The 19005-nt window shown below is 49.9% G+C and overlaps 1 protein-coding gene across 1 annotated transcript in view; it reads right to left on the reverse strand.

Annotated features, from left to right (window-relative positions):
* LOC308438137 (maestro heat-like repeat family member 5) overlaps positions 1–19005 on the reverse strand; it is a gene marked incomplete at its 3' end in the record, with an annotated part of 54071 nt that overhangs the window by 5264 nt on the left and 29802 nt on the right. The window contains 10 exon segments of the mRNA XM_080939439.1: positions 4547–4728; positions 5472–5631; positions 13309–13463; positions 14168–14317; positions 15222–15325; positions 15472–15596; positions 16442–16640; positions 16907–17042; positions 17527–17631; positions 18696–18791. Of these exon segments, the coding sequence (XP_080795565.1) occupies positions 4547–4728; positions 5472–5631; positions 13309–13463; positions 14168–14317; positions 15222–15325; positions 15472–15596; positions 16442–16640; positions 16907–17042; positions 17527–17631; positions 18696–18791 (1412 nt within the window).

Genomic DNA, 19005 nt, shown 5'->3' on the forward strand with positions numbered 1-19005 from the left:
GGGGGCTCGTGATTTCAGGGTTAGTAGAGCCCATGAGCCATCATGGCAGAGAGCCTGGCAGCAGCCATTATGAAACCTAAAAACCCAACCACAGTGACACACCTCTTCCAACAAGGCCACACCTCCTAAACTTTCCCAAACAGTTCCGCCAACTGGGGACCAAGCATTTAAAATGTCTGAATGCTGTGGGGTCATTCTCATGCAGGCTGTCACAGTGGGAGACCAGTCATGCTTTTGGAGCAGGTAGAGTCTGAGGCTCCTCTGACCAGTTGCAGGGAACCTTCGAGGGGTCTACTGAACACAAGATGAAAACTTCAGAATGCAGGTCCATGAAGCCCAGGGGGGCCTGCCTCCTTGACTGTCTTTCCCACTCTTCTCCCTTAATGGCATGATGGCCCGTGACCATAACCATCAGACTCAGAGAGGGGAAACGAGGGGAGGATGGGAGCGGGTGGGTGATGGAGACCTCATACAAGACCGAGTGAGCATGAAGAGAAACAGACTTCTCGGGAGACAGGCTTCAGGAGCAGCTTGTTTAATTGGGAGGTAACAAAGGCTTCTTTGGGGATGAGTAGGGGGTATTGGGAATGGGTGTACAGCATTGGTCAGGGGCCGGGGTGCTGAGGGTGCCTCATTTACATAAGGAAGAATTCCATTTGCTTGCTGGACATGACCTTATGAGAGGAGGGGAGGTTTAATCTGGATGTGACTTCCTCTGGTGTGGGCAAACATGGGAGGCACAGGGCTAAGTGTGCTGGACATGCAGGCTGGAAGCTGGGTAGGGAGTCATTCCACTTTCTGTCACTCTCAAGACAAGATCTCTGGGGTTGGACAAAACTTGACCCCACTCATGCTCCAGACCAGCCCCTCCTGGTTCCACGATTCCATGGCCCCACACTTGACCTGGTTGTTGGGGAGTGCAGGAGCCTAATTTGTGGGCTTGCTGTGCCTCATGGCTGTCTAGTAGATCAGCATTTCAGGGCAGATTTGCAAGACCAAGTGTCAGAGAATAAAATTCCATTCTTAAAGACCCTGAACGGTGCCAATATAAGGGCCACCTGGCTGAACTCTCATCCCTAGCTGTCATTAAAAAGTGGTATCTTCTAGATCAGTGGTCACACCCACAGAGGGATGACAGATTTCAGGAGGGAGTGGGAGGGTGTCTGGTTCATTTTGCGACACTCTGGAATCTTCCGATCTCTGTTGGGGCTTCAAACTGAGGTCCATAGGGCTTATTCAGCCAGTGCTTTGCCCGGTGAGACATTTTTTTCCTAGCTCCTTATTTTTTAATTGAGGTAAAGTGCAGTTCGAGTTACAGTTCGCCATTATAGTTAATTTTAATTAAGCATGAGTCAGTGGCAGTAAGCCACACTGCAACAGGAAGCACAGCCCTAATAACCTCTACTACCTCCCATCTTCCTAGATGCAAACTCCCATTAAACCTTGCCTCCTGCCCCACCCTGCTCCACCCTAGCTCCACCCTACCCCTAGCCCCACCCCCACCCCACCCCTAGCCCCAGCGGCTTTCTGTCTTCCATCCCTTTAGGGACTTCTCAGGAGTAGAATTCCTTTAAGTCTTGTTAGGATCTCACGCATCCCAGGTTCGAGTTGAGCTTGCTCTGTAGCTGGTGGGATCCCAGCGCTGTGCCACCTTGCTCTGCTGTTTTCTGTGTGATGACTGGCTCTTGTCACTCAGGAGAGTGTGCTCCAGGCTCATTCACAATTTTCCATGTGTCAGAACTTCCCTTTGATTTGGAGCATCCTCTGTGATGGGCCATCTTGATTAGATTGATGAGCATCTTAGAAAATTAGTACGTACCTCTAGGTGCTGTTGTTTCTTCTGGCATACCACCTCTCTCTGCCTCTTGTTCATCAAAAAGCGGAAAACAGACCCAGCCACACGTTCCTGCTGCCATGATATTCAGTCCGAGTGCTTGGGGCTGAGCACCCATTGACGAAACCCTCCAAAGCCATGGGTCAAAGTGGAGAAGTCCTCTTTAAGTTGCTTTCCAGGTATTTGAACATAGCAGTGAGAAAGTAACTAATCCCATTGTCTGGATGGGTCACATTCTGTCCATCTGTTCGTCCATCCATCCCCGACTTGGCACATTTCCAGTTTGGGCCATTGGGAATAATGTCTGTCAGTAAGTTTCTTAGACTCTGGTGAGGTTCTGCTTTTGATGTTTATCTCAGGTGGGATTGCTGGGCCATACGGACGTTCCTCCAGGGATTTTCCCTCCCGGAGATACATTCTCTGTATGTCCCAGGCTGGCTTGGTTCTCACGGTCCTCGGCCATAACACGCACAGACTGCCACAGCTCATGCTACAGTTGGCTTTTCTGAGGGCTGTATAGCTGCTCCACCTCATATTTCACTGCCACTGAGCAATGCTTCGTTCCTTCATGTCGTTACCAAGCACCCTGGAGATTTCTTCCTCCTCTCACCTCCCCGCCCTTTTCCATTTAAAGACAAGATCTTGCTTGTAGCTCAGGTTAGCCTCAAGCTCTTTCCGTGAGGCCAGCCTCGAACTCAGGACCTTCCTGGTTCAGATGTGGAGCCGAGTGCTGAGAAAAGTGCCCACACACTCGCTTCCCTTCCTCCATCACTAGTCTCTGTCCCTCGGCTCAGCAGGGCAAAGGGCAACATGGAGGCTAGGATGAGAGTTGGAAATAGAGAAATGACTTGTCTCACAAGTGGGGGTGCAAGTGGGAAGTCCTCTGAGTGACAGGGGCCAGACCCAGCTGAGAAACAGCCTGGGTGGTCTCCAGGGCATGAGTATTTGTGAGTCAGGGCGGTCCCACACATGTCAAAGGCATGCTCTACCCCAAGCCCCACTCCTGAGTATAGGGCCCAGCTCAGCTGAACAAAGCATCAGGAGCCTCCAGTGTCAAGGATCACCTCTCTGTCACCCAGTGTCCTGGGCCATCCATCCCAAGGAGCATCTACAGCGACTGATCCACTCACCAATGGGCTCACAGATCCTCTCTTCAGCACCCCTATTTTACTCTCCACAGTGCCGGTCAACCTGGCATAAGGTGTCAGGTCCTAGACTGTGGTATATGTCACTGATGCCATGCACCCTTTGAAATGGAAAGAATGCCAACCAGCCTCCCTGACTTCCTACTGTCACCCCTGTTCATGTGCCTGCTGGGTGGCCTGCCTATGACTGGGCCCCTTTGGTTGGTCCAGCCAGGCAGCTTTCCTCTGCAGAGAGGATAGTCTCACTCAGCTTGTGGTGGGGATGAGTGCTTCCATTGGTTCTGGGATAGGGTATATGTCTAAATCTGGGCAAATCAGAGCTCTTGGACTCTCCCCAGGGTATGTTTCAGGGCCTTTGGCTGCTAGGACCTTTGTGCAGGATGTCCAGTGAAAACAGGAACCGAGGTAGAGAAGGATGCACCTCTGGCTTTCCATCCACAGGGGAAGCCACCCATGAGCTGAGGGGAGTGGGACCTTCCTGGGGTGTAGAAATAGACATTTCTGCCTTCTAGAACCTTCCATCCATAGCACAGAGACAACAAGCCAAAGGAGCAGAGATATCAGTTGCTAGATGTTGAGGGCCGGCTGCATGGTGGGGCAGGGGCTAAGGCAGGTGCTGCTGTTTATAGGGATAACTTGTCAGGACACCCCTAAAGGGAGGCCTTGACAGGTGAGTCTCAGATGAGCAAAGTTCTGAGGGCAGTAGGCATTGGAGAAGAGTAGGGGAACAGAAGGGAGGAAGCAGCCATCTTTGCGATTCTCTCCAGCTTGCTCTGAGAGGAGAATGTTTTCTTAGCTTATTAGGGAAGATTCATGTATTTTGCATGGTTGATGTGAATAAAGAAGGGATTTCGCGCATATTGGAATTCAGAGGCAATGTAAGAAGACAATTTTTTTTTCTACTGTGACATGCCTCAGGGAGAGCTGTTAAAACTGACAAATTGCATGGAGCACATTGCCACAGAGACAAATGAAAAGAGTGAGCCCCCGTGGGTTTTAAAGACTTGCGTATTGGATTTTGGGAAATAGGGCCAGGTGCCAAGAGAAGCCCAAGGGACGCCTACGGTGGCAGGATGGAATGTCCTTTAAATCCTGCTCAGGTGGGTTGAGGAGTGGGCCGTTACTGTCCACGCCATCACGCAGAGACAAACCATGATCCACTCAGGTAGCCAGAGCATTAGCTATGGTGAGTGGGGGATGGATGGTCATCTGTGGTCCAGCTCACTGCCTCCTGGATAGAGAGGTGTCAGAGCCATCCTGAGCCTCTGTTGTTCCATGTTAGGGAGGATTACATTTTGGAGCCATCACAAGGAGCCTGTACAAGAACAGGTACCCTGATGGGCAGTGGTGGTGCACACCCTTAATCCCAGCACTCAGGAGGCAGAGGCAGGTGCGTCTCTGAATTCAAGGCCAGCTTGGACTACAGAGTAAGTTTTAGAATAAGTCAGGGCTACATACAGAACTCCCGTCTTGAAAACACAAACAAACAAAAAAGGAACTTTGTCCTGGGCATTCCTACTGCTGTGTGTAAGGCCTGGGTTAGCTGCCTATGAGGCCTCGGGCTCACCTTTGAGGGCTTAGCATGGCTTCCTCCTGAGCTTTCTGTCCCTGTTCAAGCTCTGTAAGTTGGTTCAGCTCCAGGATATAGTGCATTTGGGCCAGATGGGCCAGGAACAGCTGGGGAAAGACATCCCGCACGGCTTCCTTGAACTCTCGAGCGAACTGTAGTTCGTGAATTGTGTTCATGGCCTGTTGGAGTTGGGTGAGCATGGATCTGAAGAACTGGGATTCAGGCCTAAGGTGCTTAGTCAAAACCCACACTCTATCACATCCCTCCCCTCCCCATTCACATGGCTCAAGGACCAAGTCTAAGTGTCCAGGCAGTGCCCCTTGACCTGTGCCAGCGTATGCCACCTGTGCAATCTCCACTAGAGGCTCTGGACCTGCTGTTCTGTTGCTCCCCAAACGGTGCTCCCTGGCCTGTACTCTTTAGCTGATGTTCTGTAGCCAGACGTGCTCCCCCAACCCATGATTCCCCAACCTGTGCGTCAGCCTAAGCATCTCCTGCAGGTGTAGATCTGGCCACCTTAGCAAGCAGGTGTCCTGTCTAGTGTGGGCTAAGGGAGAAAACTGGACAGAGGATCCTACAGGTACAGGGTTGCTGTCAACAGTATGGCTCCTCCAGTCTCTGACGCCAATATGGGGCATGGCTTTGAGCCCCAAACTCTAGGCTTCTTTTTGTGCATTTTCAAAGGCTCCTCTGAGGCTACCTCATTCAGTCTTCTTGGCAGTTCTATGGGCAGACCCTCCTGACTTACTTGCTGAGGTCATCGGGAACTGAGCCTGGGGACAAGGACTGTGAGGTCAGTCTATGAGTTGGGTTGCCCTATGGTTTCTAGATAGGAAATGGACTTTGTATCAATCCCGGAAGTCTGGCACACTGATCTATGTGCTCACACAGTTGCCTGCCAGGGATGGGGTCAGAGACTCACAGCCAGTGAACGCAAGTAGGGCTTCTCCTTGGGACATGAGCTGCTGTCACTGACACTAGGGGGCAGAGGCCTCTTCTGAAGCCAGGCCAGCAGCACAGTCAAAATCAGGTAGCTTGCAGGCTGTTCAGCTCCCAGGGCCCTCCACAGGCGAAAGGCATGGCTGTGGATAGAGGGGGTACTGTGAGTACCATGCTGTACCTCAAATCTGTTGGACTTGGTTTGTACGCTCTTTGTCTAGGGCCTCAGTGAAGGGCAGGGTGAGCTTGTGTTTACTTTGTAGAGAGATAGGTACTAAGGCCTACAGAGACAGGCTTGTTCAGATCATGGCCCTGTTGCTATGTGGGCACTGGCCCTGCAGCCTTCTGAGGCTCAGGGCAGGGAGGGCAGATAAGGGCTATCCCAAGAGAGAATTAAGATGCTTTCTGCTTTGCCTTGGCCTTCTTTGGGCTGGAATGTTGGATGGAAGGGGCAAGACCAGGAAGTCGAGTGGTCTCATAAATGTAAAGGTAGACTCAAGGGGGACACCCATAAGGCCCCAAGTGTGGAGGGCAAGTGGGCACAGGCCGGGTGAGAACCTGGCGGCCGGCAGCTATCCAAGACAGGGATGGTCCCAGCAGTGTGATGTCGTTGCTATGAGCACTTTTATCTCAGCTGCAGTGGGAAAGCCACACGAAAGCCCACTTGTGAGGGACAGGAGCAGGAAGTAAAGAAGAAAGGAGACAACCAGAACCCATAAACCGACACTTCTCAAAAGGGAACAATGCCAGGCCGAGGAAGAAGCACATGGAAGATGTGGACTCTAGTGGGAACCAGTGCGTGTTACCCACTGTGGCAGCATGGTCCAGGGTGTGACCTGCTAGCACAAGGATGTGTGAAAGCTGGATCCATACACTGCTGTTGGTGGAGTGGAACGTGTCGGAACTGCTCTGGGAAGGAGTGGCTGTTCTTAGTGAGGGGGTGGGGTTAGGTGGGATATGACCGTACAGCCTTGAACTTTCACTAAGTGTACACACCCCTAGCTCCCCCAAACCAGACACAGGATCATATGCAGTTTTTCTATGGTACCAGCAGGGGGCTGGCTTCAGAGTTACCCTTTGGTATGAAAATCTGTGGATGCACTGTCTGGGCATGGTGGCCTATGTCTGTCATTCCAGAATGTGGGAGGCTGATACGGGAGAATTGAAAGGGTTTGAGTAGAGCCTGGGACACAGTGAGTTCTAGACCAGTCTGCCTAACTTAAGGAAGTAGATTCTGTGCAAGTGGTCATTAAGCTCCATCACTAAGCTGTATCACTTAGGTAGCAATGAGAGCCTACTCGGGGTCAGCATGGGCATAGTGTTTATGGACGACTGTTCCGGCTCCATGGGTGTGGGAGCTGTGAGTGTAGAGGGAAGAATTCATGTATGCCAATGTTGACATCAGATTACGAATGCAGAGAAAAGGTACAGCCTATCTAGATGTCCATCAGCAGGTGAGCTGATGGGCAGAATATGTCTCAGACACACACTCACACACACACACACACACACACACACACATACACACACACACACACCACACAGGACACACACACAGCAGAACACTGTTCAGCCAAAAGAATGAAGTTATTACACATGTTTAGTCTAGAGGAACTTGGAAAGTGCAGCACCAAGGGGAGAGTCCAGGCATTAACACTGGGCCATGTCACACATGGACTTTCATGTCACATGACGACTTTGAAGGTTCTTTTCTTGTTGGAAAAGAGTCAAGATAGCGAAGTCAATCCCGAACACATTAACAGTTATAGTACATGCAAATAGAACACGTACTCCAACCAAAGACAATGATTGGTTACGACAAGCTAGATAAAATTCTGTCTACAGTAGACAGGTTTGGGTGCTGGAGAAATGGCTCTACAGTTAAGAGCCCTTGCTCTTTCAAAGGACCTGGGTTGTGTTCCTAGCACCTACATGTGGCTGTTCACAACCACACATTAACTCCAGCTTCAGTGATGGAATCCCCTCTTTTGGACTCCCAGGCAACACACACACACACACACACACACACACACACACACACACACACACATTAATAAGTAAATAAATAAATATGACACTTAAACAAAAATGTGGAAATACTAAAAGTCAAAGCTGCAACACTAACAAAGGGAACTGGTGTGTCTAGACTAAGACTAGAACAGTCTAAGTGTTGGGCAGTGTGGACTCAAGATCTGTACCAGTGTGCATGTGTGTGAGCGTATGTATCTGTGTACATGGTGCGGAGTGCCCAAGGAGAGCCACAGGGAGGCGTTAGATCTCTTGGAACTGGGATTAGGCGGTTGTGGGACACCCAGTACTGGTGCCGGGAGCAAAACTCTGGTCCTCCAAAGGAACAGTAAGTGCCCAGGGAGACACTCTACTGAGACACCCCCGGGCCCCCAGGCAGTGCTTCTGAGAGCTTCAGTAGAAGCAGCTGAGGAGGAGAAAGGCAGCTTGTGCCCTTCACTCAGTGTTCTGTGGAGATGCAAAGAGCCAAGAGTAGAGAAGACATTCTTGGAAAGTCAGAGGGGAGGCTGCTCTGTGTAGGCGAAGTCAGTTGCTGCCGAGCTGCTACCGTTTGAACTCTGAGCCTTGGCCTCGGGATTGAGGCATGGAACCCTTTGAGGGCAGGAAGTGCTTGAATTGTGAGGCTACTGAGCCAGGAGAACGGTGAGTTAGTGGTTCCGGGACCATATTGCATCATACAGGAATCATTCCAGATGGGCTGGAAAGAGCAACGAGATAGCCAACAAGAGATCCTCGGAAAGCAGCGCATGGAGTGTGAATTGGTGTCTGCTCACCAAAGGACGTGGCAGGGACAGGGAAGTAGCTGCTTCTTGGGAGATGCTCCTAACACTGCAAGCAAGAAGGGATTGTGTCCAGCTTTCAGGAAAGATTATGTTATAACAGGGACAGCCCGTAGAAAAGCAAGACATTTGGGTAGTCCCATTGCAAAATGGAAGGGGGCGTGGCTCAGTGGTTAAGAACTTGTCAGGAAAGTATAAGGACCAGAATTTTGATCCCAGAAACAACAGATGCCAGGTGGGTGTGGTGATCTATCAGTAATTCCAGCCTCTGAAGGCTGAGACAGAGCATCCCCAGAGTAAGCTGCTAATGAGTTTAGCTGTGTCAGTGAGCTCCTGGCTTGATGGAAAGACTGTATCAGAGAATAAGATGGAAGATCAGCTGAAGGTGATCCCTGACTTCAACCTCGGTCTTAGAATTCACACCCATCCACACCCAAGGCCAGGCACACACAAGCATGCACACACACATTCGTACACACATACACATAGAAAAGTGAAGGAAATGGAAAGATGTTAAGTCAAACTTAACCACAGAATTAATAGTGAAAATTGGAAGATGACCAGTACCCACCAAATAAGCTAAAACTTGAATGACTGACTACAACTTGGGTGTTGAGCATCAGTGGGGCTGCAGAGCAGGAAGGATGCTCGGAGGATAGCATTCTGTTCCTGGAGTGTGACTGGCAAGAGAACATTGGGAAATGCCCTGCACCCTCTGTGGAGATGGGACTCAGCACAGCTTTCTTTACCATGTACATACACTCACGCACGTGCATGTGCAGGCACACACACACACACACACACACACAGGAAATCTAGTTCTGAGTCTTAGGACACAGATGCTCTGTTTATCAAGGTCTCTAGTGGGAAAGAATTAAATGCTCGCTGACAGTGGAGAGGACCCTTGGCATTCACATTAGTGCCACAGAACAACAAAGCCGAGGGAGCTGGGACAAGACACCAACAAGTTGGAACATGAAGCCGGGGGAACAAAGCCAGGCAAGAAGAAACATCAGAAGAGTTCGGATTGCATGGTTCTGTTAATACTTCCAGCACATCCTGCACCACTGGGATGGGTATACTTTCTGAGACCAGGCCTTTTCTGTCTCTTTTGCTGGTCTGGAACTTGCTATATAGATCTGGCTGTCACTGAACTTGGTGGAGGAAACTCTTGTCTTACCACTTACATCTCCCCACCCCCACCCCAGGCAAGGTGGTGACTTGTTTTTGTTTGTTTCTGAGAATTTCTATTCAAAGAGTCTCCTTAAAGTTGCAGTCTGCCTATCTCAGCCTCTTGAGTGTTAAGAGGCTAGGTGACTGTTAGCATATCTATCTAGGACATGCAGGTTTTTTTTTTTTTTTTTTAAAAGAAAGATTGTCTGTGATCGGCATATAATAGGAGATCTCTCTATAGTGTTATATGCATAGCCTAGGGAAGAGAAAAATCAAAGCAATAAGTAAACAAATCTCTGCTCTTTAAAAATGAGAGTTAGGGGCCCTTTCTGTTTCAGTACCCTAGTTGTGAGGAGGGTGCTGTTCTGGGAATCTGAACCATAAAGCTTATTTTGATGTCCAAATTCCCATCACCAGTGCAGCCCCCAAGCTGCCCAGCAGTTCCGGCAGGAACTTTGATGTTTAAAACCATCACAGATGACTCTGCTCAGGTGACTGGAAGAAGCTGATGTAAATCCAGATAAATTTAGCCACGAGACTCCATTGGTATGAGGCACACAGACCCTGTAAATGTTATTGTGGAACTGAGGAAGAAAGACATAAATTTCAGCAGTGAACGGAACCGTAAACTGCTGGGCATTAGAAAAGGTGCTGCTTGTTGAGACCAGCCTTTTCCTAGATTCTTTGAAAGACAGCGCAGAGCCTGGTTGGAACAGTGTAATGCAACTTCATCACTGGGAGTGGAGAGAAAAAAAATCCCGCCAGCCCTAATGGGAAAGCTCCACCCCCACCTCAACACTTTGTGACAGACAGAGGCAGATAAGAGAAACTTTTGGAGAGTGAATACAGGATAAGGGAAAGCTCAGACTAGATCAAAATCATCTTCAGTAAGATGAATCCACTTGAAGTCTTAAAATACACTGGAGGAGAGAGAACTCTGGGAGGTCAGAGCACCAGCTACAGGGGAGTGAGTAAAACAGCACAGCATCTTCAATAGCATTGGGAATTAAAAGGGAAAAGGAGAAGACAGTGGATGGGGAAGTAAGATGGAAGGAAAAAAAAGGGAGCAGGAAGAAGAGGGGATGAGACCTTGTGGAGAAAGGGAAGGAGGGAAGAGGAAAGAGGGAAGAAGGAAACATCCCTGTCAAAGAAGAGAAAAAGCAAAAGAATTAGAGTTCATATGGTGCTGATGCCTACCAGTAAACCCAGTCTTGTAGATGGCCTTGGTCTTTGCTGTACTGACAGAAGGTGGAATAATTGAACTAGAAATCCCATGAAACACTCCAACAGCTCCTACAGTAGGAACAAAATGAACAGGGTGGTAGCTTGAACAAGAATGACCTCCATAGGCTCATAGATTTAAATGCTTAGTTATCAGTGAGTGGCACTACTTGAGAAGTATTAGGAGGTGTGGCCTTGTTGGAGAAAGTGTGTCACTGGGGATGGGCTTTGAGGTTTCAAAAGCTCTAGTCAGGCCCAGTGTCAATCTCTTTCTTGACCTATGGATCAGAAGTAGCTCTCAGCTATGTCTCCAGCACCACAGTTGCCTGCTACTATGCTCCCTACCATGATGATAACTAACTAACCCTCTGCAACTGTAGGTAAGCCACCAATTAAGTGTTTCCTTTTTTTATAAGACTTGCATTGGTCATGGTGTATCTTTGCAGCAGTAGAACAGTGACTAAGACAGACAGCTCTACAGTTACTGTAAACACTAGGAGACAGAAAGTGAAGATGCCCAGAGGGCACCAGTACCACAGAAGAATCCTGGACTCACCCACTCCACAAGGAACAAGACTACCTCTTGAATATGCTCAAGAAAGGATAGATCGTCAGTATGATCCATAAAGAACTGACTGAACTCAGGGAAGGAATGGCATGAATAAAACACTGAGTTCATGACAGACAGACAGACAGGCTTTCAAGCCTGGGAGATGGCTCAGTAGTTTAAAGAGCCTGTTTTGCAAGAATATAGACCAGAGTTCAGATACTCAGAACTTACATGCGGGTGTGGCAGCCCATCAGTGATTCCAGCACTTGGAAGGCAGGGACGGGACACCCGAGCAAGCTAGCCAGACTAGCCATGTATCAGTGAGCTCTGGTTTCAGCTGTGAGACCCTGCTTCCATGTGGAGAGAGACTAAGGAAGACTGCCTGTCAACTTCTGGCTTCCACGTGCACATGCATGTCCTATACACACGTTTATTACACACATAAAATGGCTGGAAATGGGAACGAAATTAAAGGGTATTCAGGTGAGGTAAACACCAAACGGACATTTAATAAGGGCTGTCAGGGTAAGGCAGTAGAGCAAGCAGAAGAGGACAGTGGGTCTAGGGAAAGCCAAGAGCGCCAGAGGGTGTGCAATGGGAGTAGAGATGACCGTGGAGGGAGAAGTGGGAGAAAAACAGCCTCCAAACCAAGACTATGGCCATGGGCCAACTACATTAAAGATAGCCGAGCAAACTTCTCAGAAACAAGAACGAAAAGACTTAAGAACATAATCCAAGATGCACCTAGCACTTGGGAAAATTAGTCTGGAGTACCTCACTGAGCAAAGGACCTAGATTTCAAAAGATAGAAAAATATATCATTCAGGGAACATGCGCAAGTAACTTTCAAAGGTACAACCTGGACCACTTATATGGCTCAGCAGGTAAAGGTGTTTGCCCACAAGGCTGCTGAGCTCTAGTTCCGGGACCCATGTGTTTAAGGAGAGAAATGACTCCTCCAAGCTGTCTTCTGACGTCCACAAAATAAAATGTGAACTTTTTTAAAAAAATGAGGTGAACTTGGTGGATACATTAAACTCCACATTGAGATGATAGAATGTATGCCCCCCCCTACCCCTCTGAGGACCTAGGCACCATTCACATAATAAGCTCAAAGGATCAGGAAAGTCCAGAGACCAGACAGCCACCTTTGAGCCTGAATACAATGGAAGTACAAATTGCTGATGGGAACAAAGCATTTTCCTGCCGAGGTGAGAATTCTCCCTGGAGAACACTCTAGGCTCCGGGGGAGCTCTTTCACAGGCTTCAAGTTCCCAGAGCATCATGGAGCAAAGTTAGCACCCAGGGCAGGGACTTGGGTGTGTGAGCTGTGACTGATTGGTACAGCCCGACCTGGAACTGGGTAAGGACAGGGGTTAGGGTAAGAAGGTAGGCAGGACAGCAAAATGCTGGTCCCACTAGGTAAAAGCTTGCTGGGTCCTGCAGGCAGTACGAGATCTAAGGAGAAGTTTGGGTGAGGGACAGAGGGGGAATTCTAGTCTGGAAAAGGGAGAAAGCACTCTTTGAGCGGGTGTTTTGATATCAAGAAGTGAGGAGTGACTCAGGCCAGGTGTGGTGGCTGAATTCTGGGTGGCATGGAATGAGTCTGTGGGATTCAGTGGTGGGATTTCAGGGAGGAGGGATCCTGAAGAGTAAGGAGAACCCTGGCCTATCTCCATGGGCCCAGTGACATGGGAGAAATGCCAGACCCACCTGAGAGGGCTGAGGCGGCTCTTAGAAGAGTAGGAAGAAGAGAATGAGGAACAGAGAAAGGCAGAAGGAGCTGCATTAACAGATGGTGAGGCTCTGTGGTTGTGGGGGTCCTGGCTGGAGCACTCTGGAATTAGGGAGCACTTAGATTGGGTTGTGGAGGCTGGGGGAAGATGTTTCATGTGGAATGCCAACAGGGGCCATGCCTAAGTGAACAGAGGTGCTGGCTCCCACCTACACCAAACATTCTGGGTTTCCTGTGGGTTGTGATGGGCAGACAGGAGGCAGAAGCTGTTGCCCTGGCCTGGAAAGGATGGAGGGTAGGTAATGGTGTCTGTGAGGAGGATACAGCTAGATACCTGTCCAGGGGCGTGGAAAAGTCTAGGAAGGCAGCCACCAGCTCTGGGATGTGGTTCCGGGCCAGTAGTGTGATGACACGCAGGGCACTGTCCTTGGCTTGGGGCATTTGGATGGTACAGAGGTGGTGGTGGATGGCCTGGCCCATTTTACCAACCTGCTCAGGGATAGGGAGTAATGGGAGGTGTCTGATGGGGATTCCAACTACTCTGCACACCTGCCTGAAGCAGACTGAGGCGTCTGGAAAAGTTGGCACCATTTGCCTCTCACTGGAGTACCCTTCTTATCCCACAGGGCTCCTGACACTCTCTGCACCGACTGGACCATTCTATTCACCTCTGTCTGTATCCTGTTACCCCATCAGACCATAAGCTCTAGAAGCTCAGGTCTGTTTTTCTCTGTCACCTCATTTCTCTATGGTCCAAAGCTGCATTTAACTAATGTGCATTTACCCCATAGTCCTGCTGTTGTCATCAGGGACACCAGGACTTTATGAGTCACCCCTGTATCTACCTACCCACCCACCCACCTACTCCCACCCATCCACCTATCTGTTCACCCACTCATCCATCCATCCAACAATCCACCCATCCACCTGTCCATCCATCTAGCCACCCACTCATCTATTCACTCACCTATCCATCCATCCATCCATCCATCCATCCATCCATCCATCCATCCATCCATCCATCCATCCATATATCCATCCACCCACCCTCCCACCAATGGGATTATCTGCTGCCTGCAATGGGATCCCAGTCTACCATGGTTTAGAGAAAAGCCTCTAGATGCTGCCTACTGCCTAGTCCCCAACTCTGCCCCTCTTCTCCCTGGCCTAGGGGTGGGGCCCCAATCCCTCACAGTTGCCAGGCTGTCCCCATGCTCCTGGATGACAAGGAGAAGCAAATCAGCAGCTGCCTGCACCCAGGAAGAGCTGGTAGAGCCCAAGCCATCAATGGATGTCCAGATGAGGTCGGTCAGCTCTGCCATTTCCAGATGATTCATGATCACCTGTGAGAGTAGGGAGCCTGTTACCTTATCGCTTCAAACCCTTGTGCCTGCCCCTGCCCCTTTACCCTTTTCCTTTGTCAGATTTCCTAAATCTCTGGGCATCCACTCCTCTAAGCTCTCTGGTGGGCCCAGGATACAATTTCTTCCACCCTTTCTTGCCCCAGCCAATGACTAGGGACAGGAAGGGAGAATATGAGGCCCAGCACTGGGCAGGCACAGGGCTCTTTTCCCCAGTCAGTGTTGGCTTGTTCCTGGGTGATTTGTTTCATCCTTTCTTCTTTCTGTCTTGACCCCAGGTCATTCACATATCATCCTGAGCTCAGAGTAGTGCTGCCCGTAGTTAGGCCCCATTCCTCCTTATTAGGGTTTTAATCAATGAGAATTAAACTTCAGAGCTGTGACATATCTTCCAGGCCACCTGGTCCGACCTCTAGCCCTAGAGAGAGGTGCCATGGAGTAGGGTGAAAATATGTGGGCCAGGCTGGTATGGAACTCAGGACTACTGTTCCTTGTAGGCCTTTTGAGCCTCCAGCTTTGCTTGGCAGTGACATTCTCCAGGGTCAGTCTCATGGTGAATCTCATGTCTGAATGTAGCTCACGAGCCACCCAGGAAGGTGGAGAAGGACACTTGAGAAAATAAAGGCAAGGCGATTGGTAGGGTTAAGTCCTCCTCCCTATTTCCCTGGAGAAGAGAGTTGGGCTAGATCAATACATAGACAGAACCTTCTAGAAAGAATTGAACTATGGCTGTTCAATATAACCACTCATAGTAGTTTAGATCTATGATAGACTTAAATCTATTAACATTTAATTTGCTCTCTGGGAGCCCTAGATTCACGTCAGGAGCTACACATGGCCAGCGGCTCCTCTGTTCAGTACAGATGCAGACCATGTTCAACCTTACCGAAAGCTCAAGTTGGAATGGTGGTGAGATACGCAGAATCCAGAGCACTGTACACACAGGAATGGTAAAGATCCCCGTGATGTTGAGCGGTGAGTGAATGTGAGCTGGTGTGGCAGTGATTGTGGTGATGGCAAAGGCGATGTTTAAGGGTGATTGTGATTATGACAGTTGCAGGGGTGATGATGGTGGAGGTAATGGTAAATACAACGGTAGTGATAATGGTGATGGTGATGACTCATAGTCAGGATACTGATGACAGTGATGATAGGGGTGATGCTAATGGCAGTGGAGGTGATGACACCAGTATTAACGGTAACAATGGTAGTGTGAGAGTGAATGCTCGTGGTTATGGTGGCGGTAATGGTGGTGCTGGTGCTGGTAGGGATAGCAAGGATAGGGATGACAGAGAGATGATGATGATGGCAGTGGTGATAAGGGAGGTATTAGTGAGGTCAGTGGTGGTGACAATCACCATGATGGTGATTGTGGTAACAGCAGTGGTAAAGCTGATGATGACAATGACTTTATGCAATTAGCAGATCCTCCCATTCGTGCTGCACCCCTTCTCTACCTCCGTCTACCTCATTCTACCTCCGTCTCCACTCCAGGGGAAGGCAGGGCAGATGCCTTTCTCCAGGCCCTGGGCACTATGCTTCCCAGTCAGTGGCTCATCTTCCCTCTGGTACTTGCTGGACTGGCAGCCAGTGGAACCCATCCCCCCTTTCCTTGCCTCTGCCTCCTTCTGTGCAAACTATGACTCACTGAGCTTTTCTTCAGGATAGGCAGGCCCACTGAGGTGCTGTCCTCAGGGGCTCAGAGTTTCTGTACTAAACTTCTAAGGAGCCCCAGTACTTCGGACAGTATGCTACAGCTGCTGAGTTCCAGAGTCTATGGGATCAGATCAACTTTTGCTTGGGTATCTCACAAACTTCCTGAACTCACAGGTCTTACACTGCTCTAGCAGGTTCCAGGCAGCTAAGACCAGTGTCTAAATCATAGCCTCAGGTTGTGGCTTCTGAAGAAAACACAATTCAAACTCTGGTGTGAAAGGCACAGGAAAACTGAAAATGAGAAAATCCTCTGGGCTCCCCTACAAGGCTTACATTGTCCAGTGTGTGCTGGTGTCCCTCCAACCTTCCTGGCTCTCCCTTAACATCTTAGAGAGGAATGTGTTTATCACTGACCACAGATGTGGCAGTCTGCTCTGGCCGTGCACCCACCCAGCTGAAAAGACTTTAAAGGCTTTGACCTTGAGAGCTTGGTTGCTGCTCATGTAGAAGATGCTGTCCTCTTTGGATGCCATCCTCCGGGGGATTGGTGAACCCTTCTGGTCTCCACTGCTCCATAGGGCAGCTTCAACTGCATCAGGCCCGAACAGTTCCCAGGGGTTTTCCCTCTTCACTTCTGGAGTTTCTTGGGCTGGTTAGGGCAGGCAGGGATGTGAACAGGATAGAGTGGGCTGGAGTTATGGGACAGGGCAAAAGTCCAGCTAGGTCCACTAGTAACTGGCGTCAGGTCTGGGTCTGGGTATGTTTGGCTTTGGGGGTTGTGTTAGTAGAAGGTTACGGATGAAGTCAAGGCGAAGGGTGGGCTTGGGGGAAGGTGGAGTTCAGGGATGCTGGTGTGAGCTCGCCCAGGCTGAGGTGAGGAGGGGCTAGGTGTGCTGTGCTGGTGAGAAAACTCACCTTTCTGGTACATCAGAAGCTGATAGAGATGGCCCAAAGCTTCTAGACTGAAGCACTGGATGGTCCTGTCAGAGTCCTGGTACAGGATCCCCAGCATGGCCACCAGCTGCCCGATCCTTATGAAGTTCTCCTTGGTCTATGGAGAGAGCATGGCCTTGATGTGGGCCTACCTACAGCATCCCACTGGCTACTCATGCATCCTGGAATGGCCTCCATTAGAGGATCTCTTGCATTGTGTGGCAGGGGTTGGGGTTATGAAATATACAATGACTTGACTCCAAAATATATCCTCAAACAAGTGTAGAAAATGTCCAGATGAGTGGCATGGCCTTAGGACAGGTCCTAAGTGTCTTAGGGCAGTGAACTTGTAGGAGATTATCTAACATTATCATCTCAGCTTTGGATCTAATAAAACTATTTACAAAGTAGCCACTCCAAGGACCATAGTTACATTTCTTTCTTTCCTTCATTTTTTTTTTTTTTTAAAGAGAAGGATTTATTGCAGGGCAAAGGTGGCACGTGCCTTTAATCCCAGCACTTGGGATGTCTGAGTTTGAGACCTGCCTGGTCTACAGAGTGAGTTGAGGGGGGAGGGGAAGAGCTGGGAAGGGGGCGCTCACACTTAGGCAGCGTTTGTGGTTCAGGAATTTGAAGAGTGTTGTGCATCTGTGTACAGCCCGTTGTCGTTCATGAGTCTTCTCTGATGTCAGCCAGACGTAGAGGTGCTGCAGGGTGGATATGGTCAGGTGCTTTGCCAGACCCCCAGAAATGGCCACTCCTGCCCACCCTTCAGAGCAAGGCTTTTTACCATGTCCAGATTCAACTTGTCCTGTTCCCCTGTAAGTCTCTGTTCCTAGAGTCACCCTTCAGGACTACCTTCTTCCTGTACAGCAGACACATTCCCTCCCCCACAAGCGCTCAGCCTGCTGCGTGCCAGGTGGTCCTTTCTAGAACCTTATTCCATGAACACAAACAGGAATAGACTTGCCTCTGGTAGAGGGTAGGCATTGGTTTAGACAACTGCATGGCTGAGAGGCTGGGTGGTGACCTGATCTAGACACAGGGTAGTTTGGAGATAAAGTGGCCCAGGAATGGGTGCTGAAACCATTGTGTCTTGCACCGGTCAAAGCCATTGCCACCTGGGTACACTCCTAGAGTGGCACACTCCTGGTTGTGTTGGAGCTGTGTTCTCCCTCTTGACTTAAACCAGTGCACACCAGGGCTTGGAGCTCCTGATTTTCATGGCTTCTTGATGAGGCCCTGCCCCTGCTGGGCTGAGCCACACCATAACCCCTTACCCTCCAGGCTCCAGTGGGCCAAGTTACCTCTACTGACCTACTGACCTACTGACCTGCTGACCTACTGCTCCTGCCTCTCCCTGGCCCTAGGCTACTCTTGTGAGTCTTTTTCAGGGATGGTTATGGTCTTCATTCAGGACTCTTTAGTGAACTTCCATTGGTCCTGACTTCTGGCCTGTCTTCTGGGCTGAGGCCCTCATCCTAGGCTTTTGCTGACTGCTGAGTGGTCTCCCTCCCATGGAGACCTTAGTGGGCAGATGAGGTGGTTTGTGATATCCATGTCCTTGAGGGACACTGAGGTATGGGTAGGGGTAGGGGAAGCCATTTTTTCAGCAGATCTTCCTGGTTAGGCTAACTGAAGCTTCCCTGTCCTCTCCAAACCTCTAGACATGTGAACCCTACTGGGCAGGTCTTACTTCCTGTGGAATGTCCTCTTTGGGACTTTTGGGCCAGAGCTGTGTACCCCTGCCCTGTCCCTCAGCTGCCCTCACCGACAGCAGGAAGTGTAACTCATTGGTTGTGGGGCGCTGCACCATGAAGCACTGTAGCATGTGGTCCAGCGCCTCCATGGTCTGGCTGTACAGTCCCTGCGGAAGAGAGGAGGTCAGCCAGGTCCTGTGGGGATGAAGCCCCAAAACTGCTGCAGTGCCCAGTTTCTGATGTGTTCAGGCTAGGCTCCCACAACTGACAGAGCTCATCACTGTGTTTGCAAGGGGGCTTGCCACACAGGTACGGATATTGGCTAGAAACCCACCCATGGCTGCAGGACAATTCAGTCTCAGGATGGCTGGCTCCACAGAC

Source organism: Micromys minutus, assembly GCF_963924665.1.
Source record: "Micromys minutus genome assembly, chromosome: 27".
Taxonomy (NCBI): Eukaryota; Metazoa; Chordata; class Mammalia; order Rodentia; family Muridae; genus Micromys; species Micromys minutus.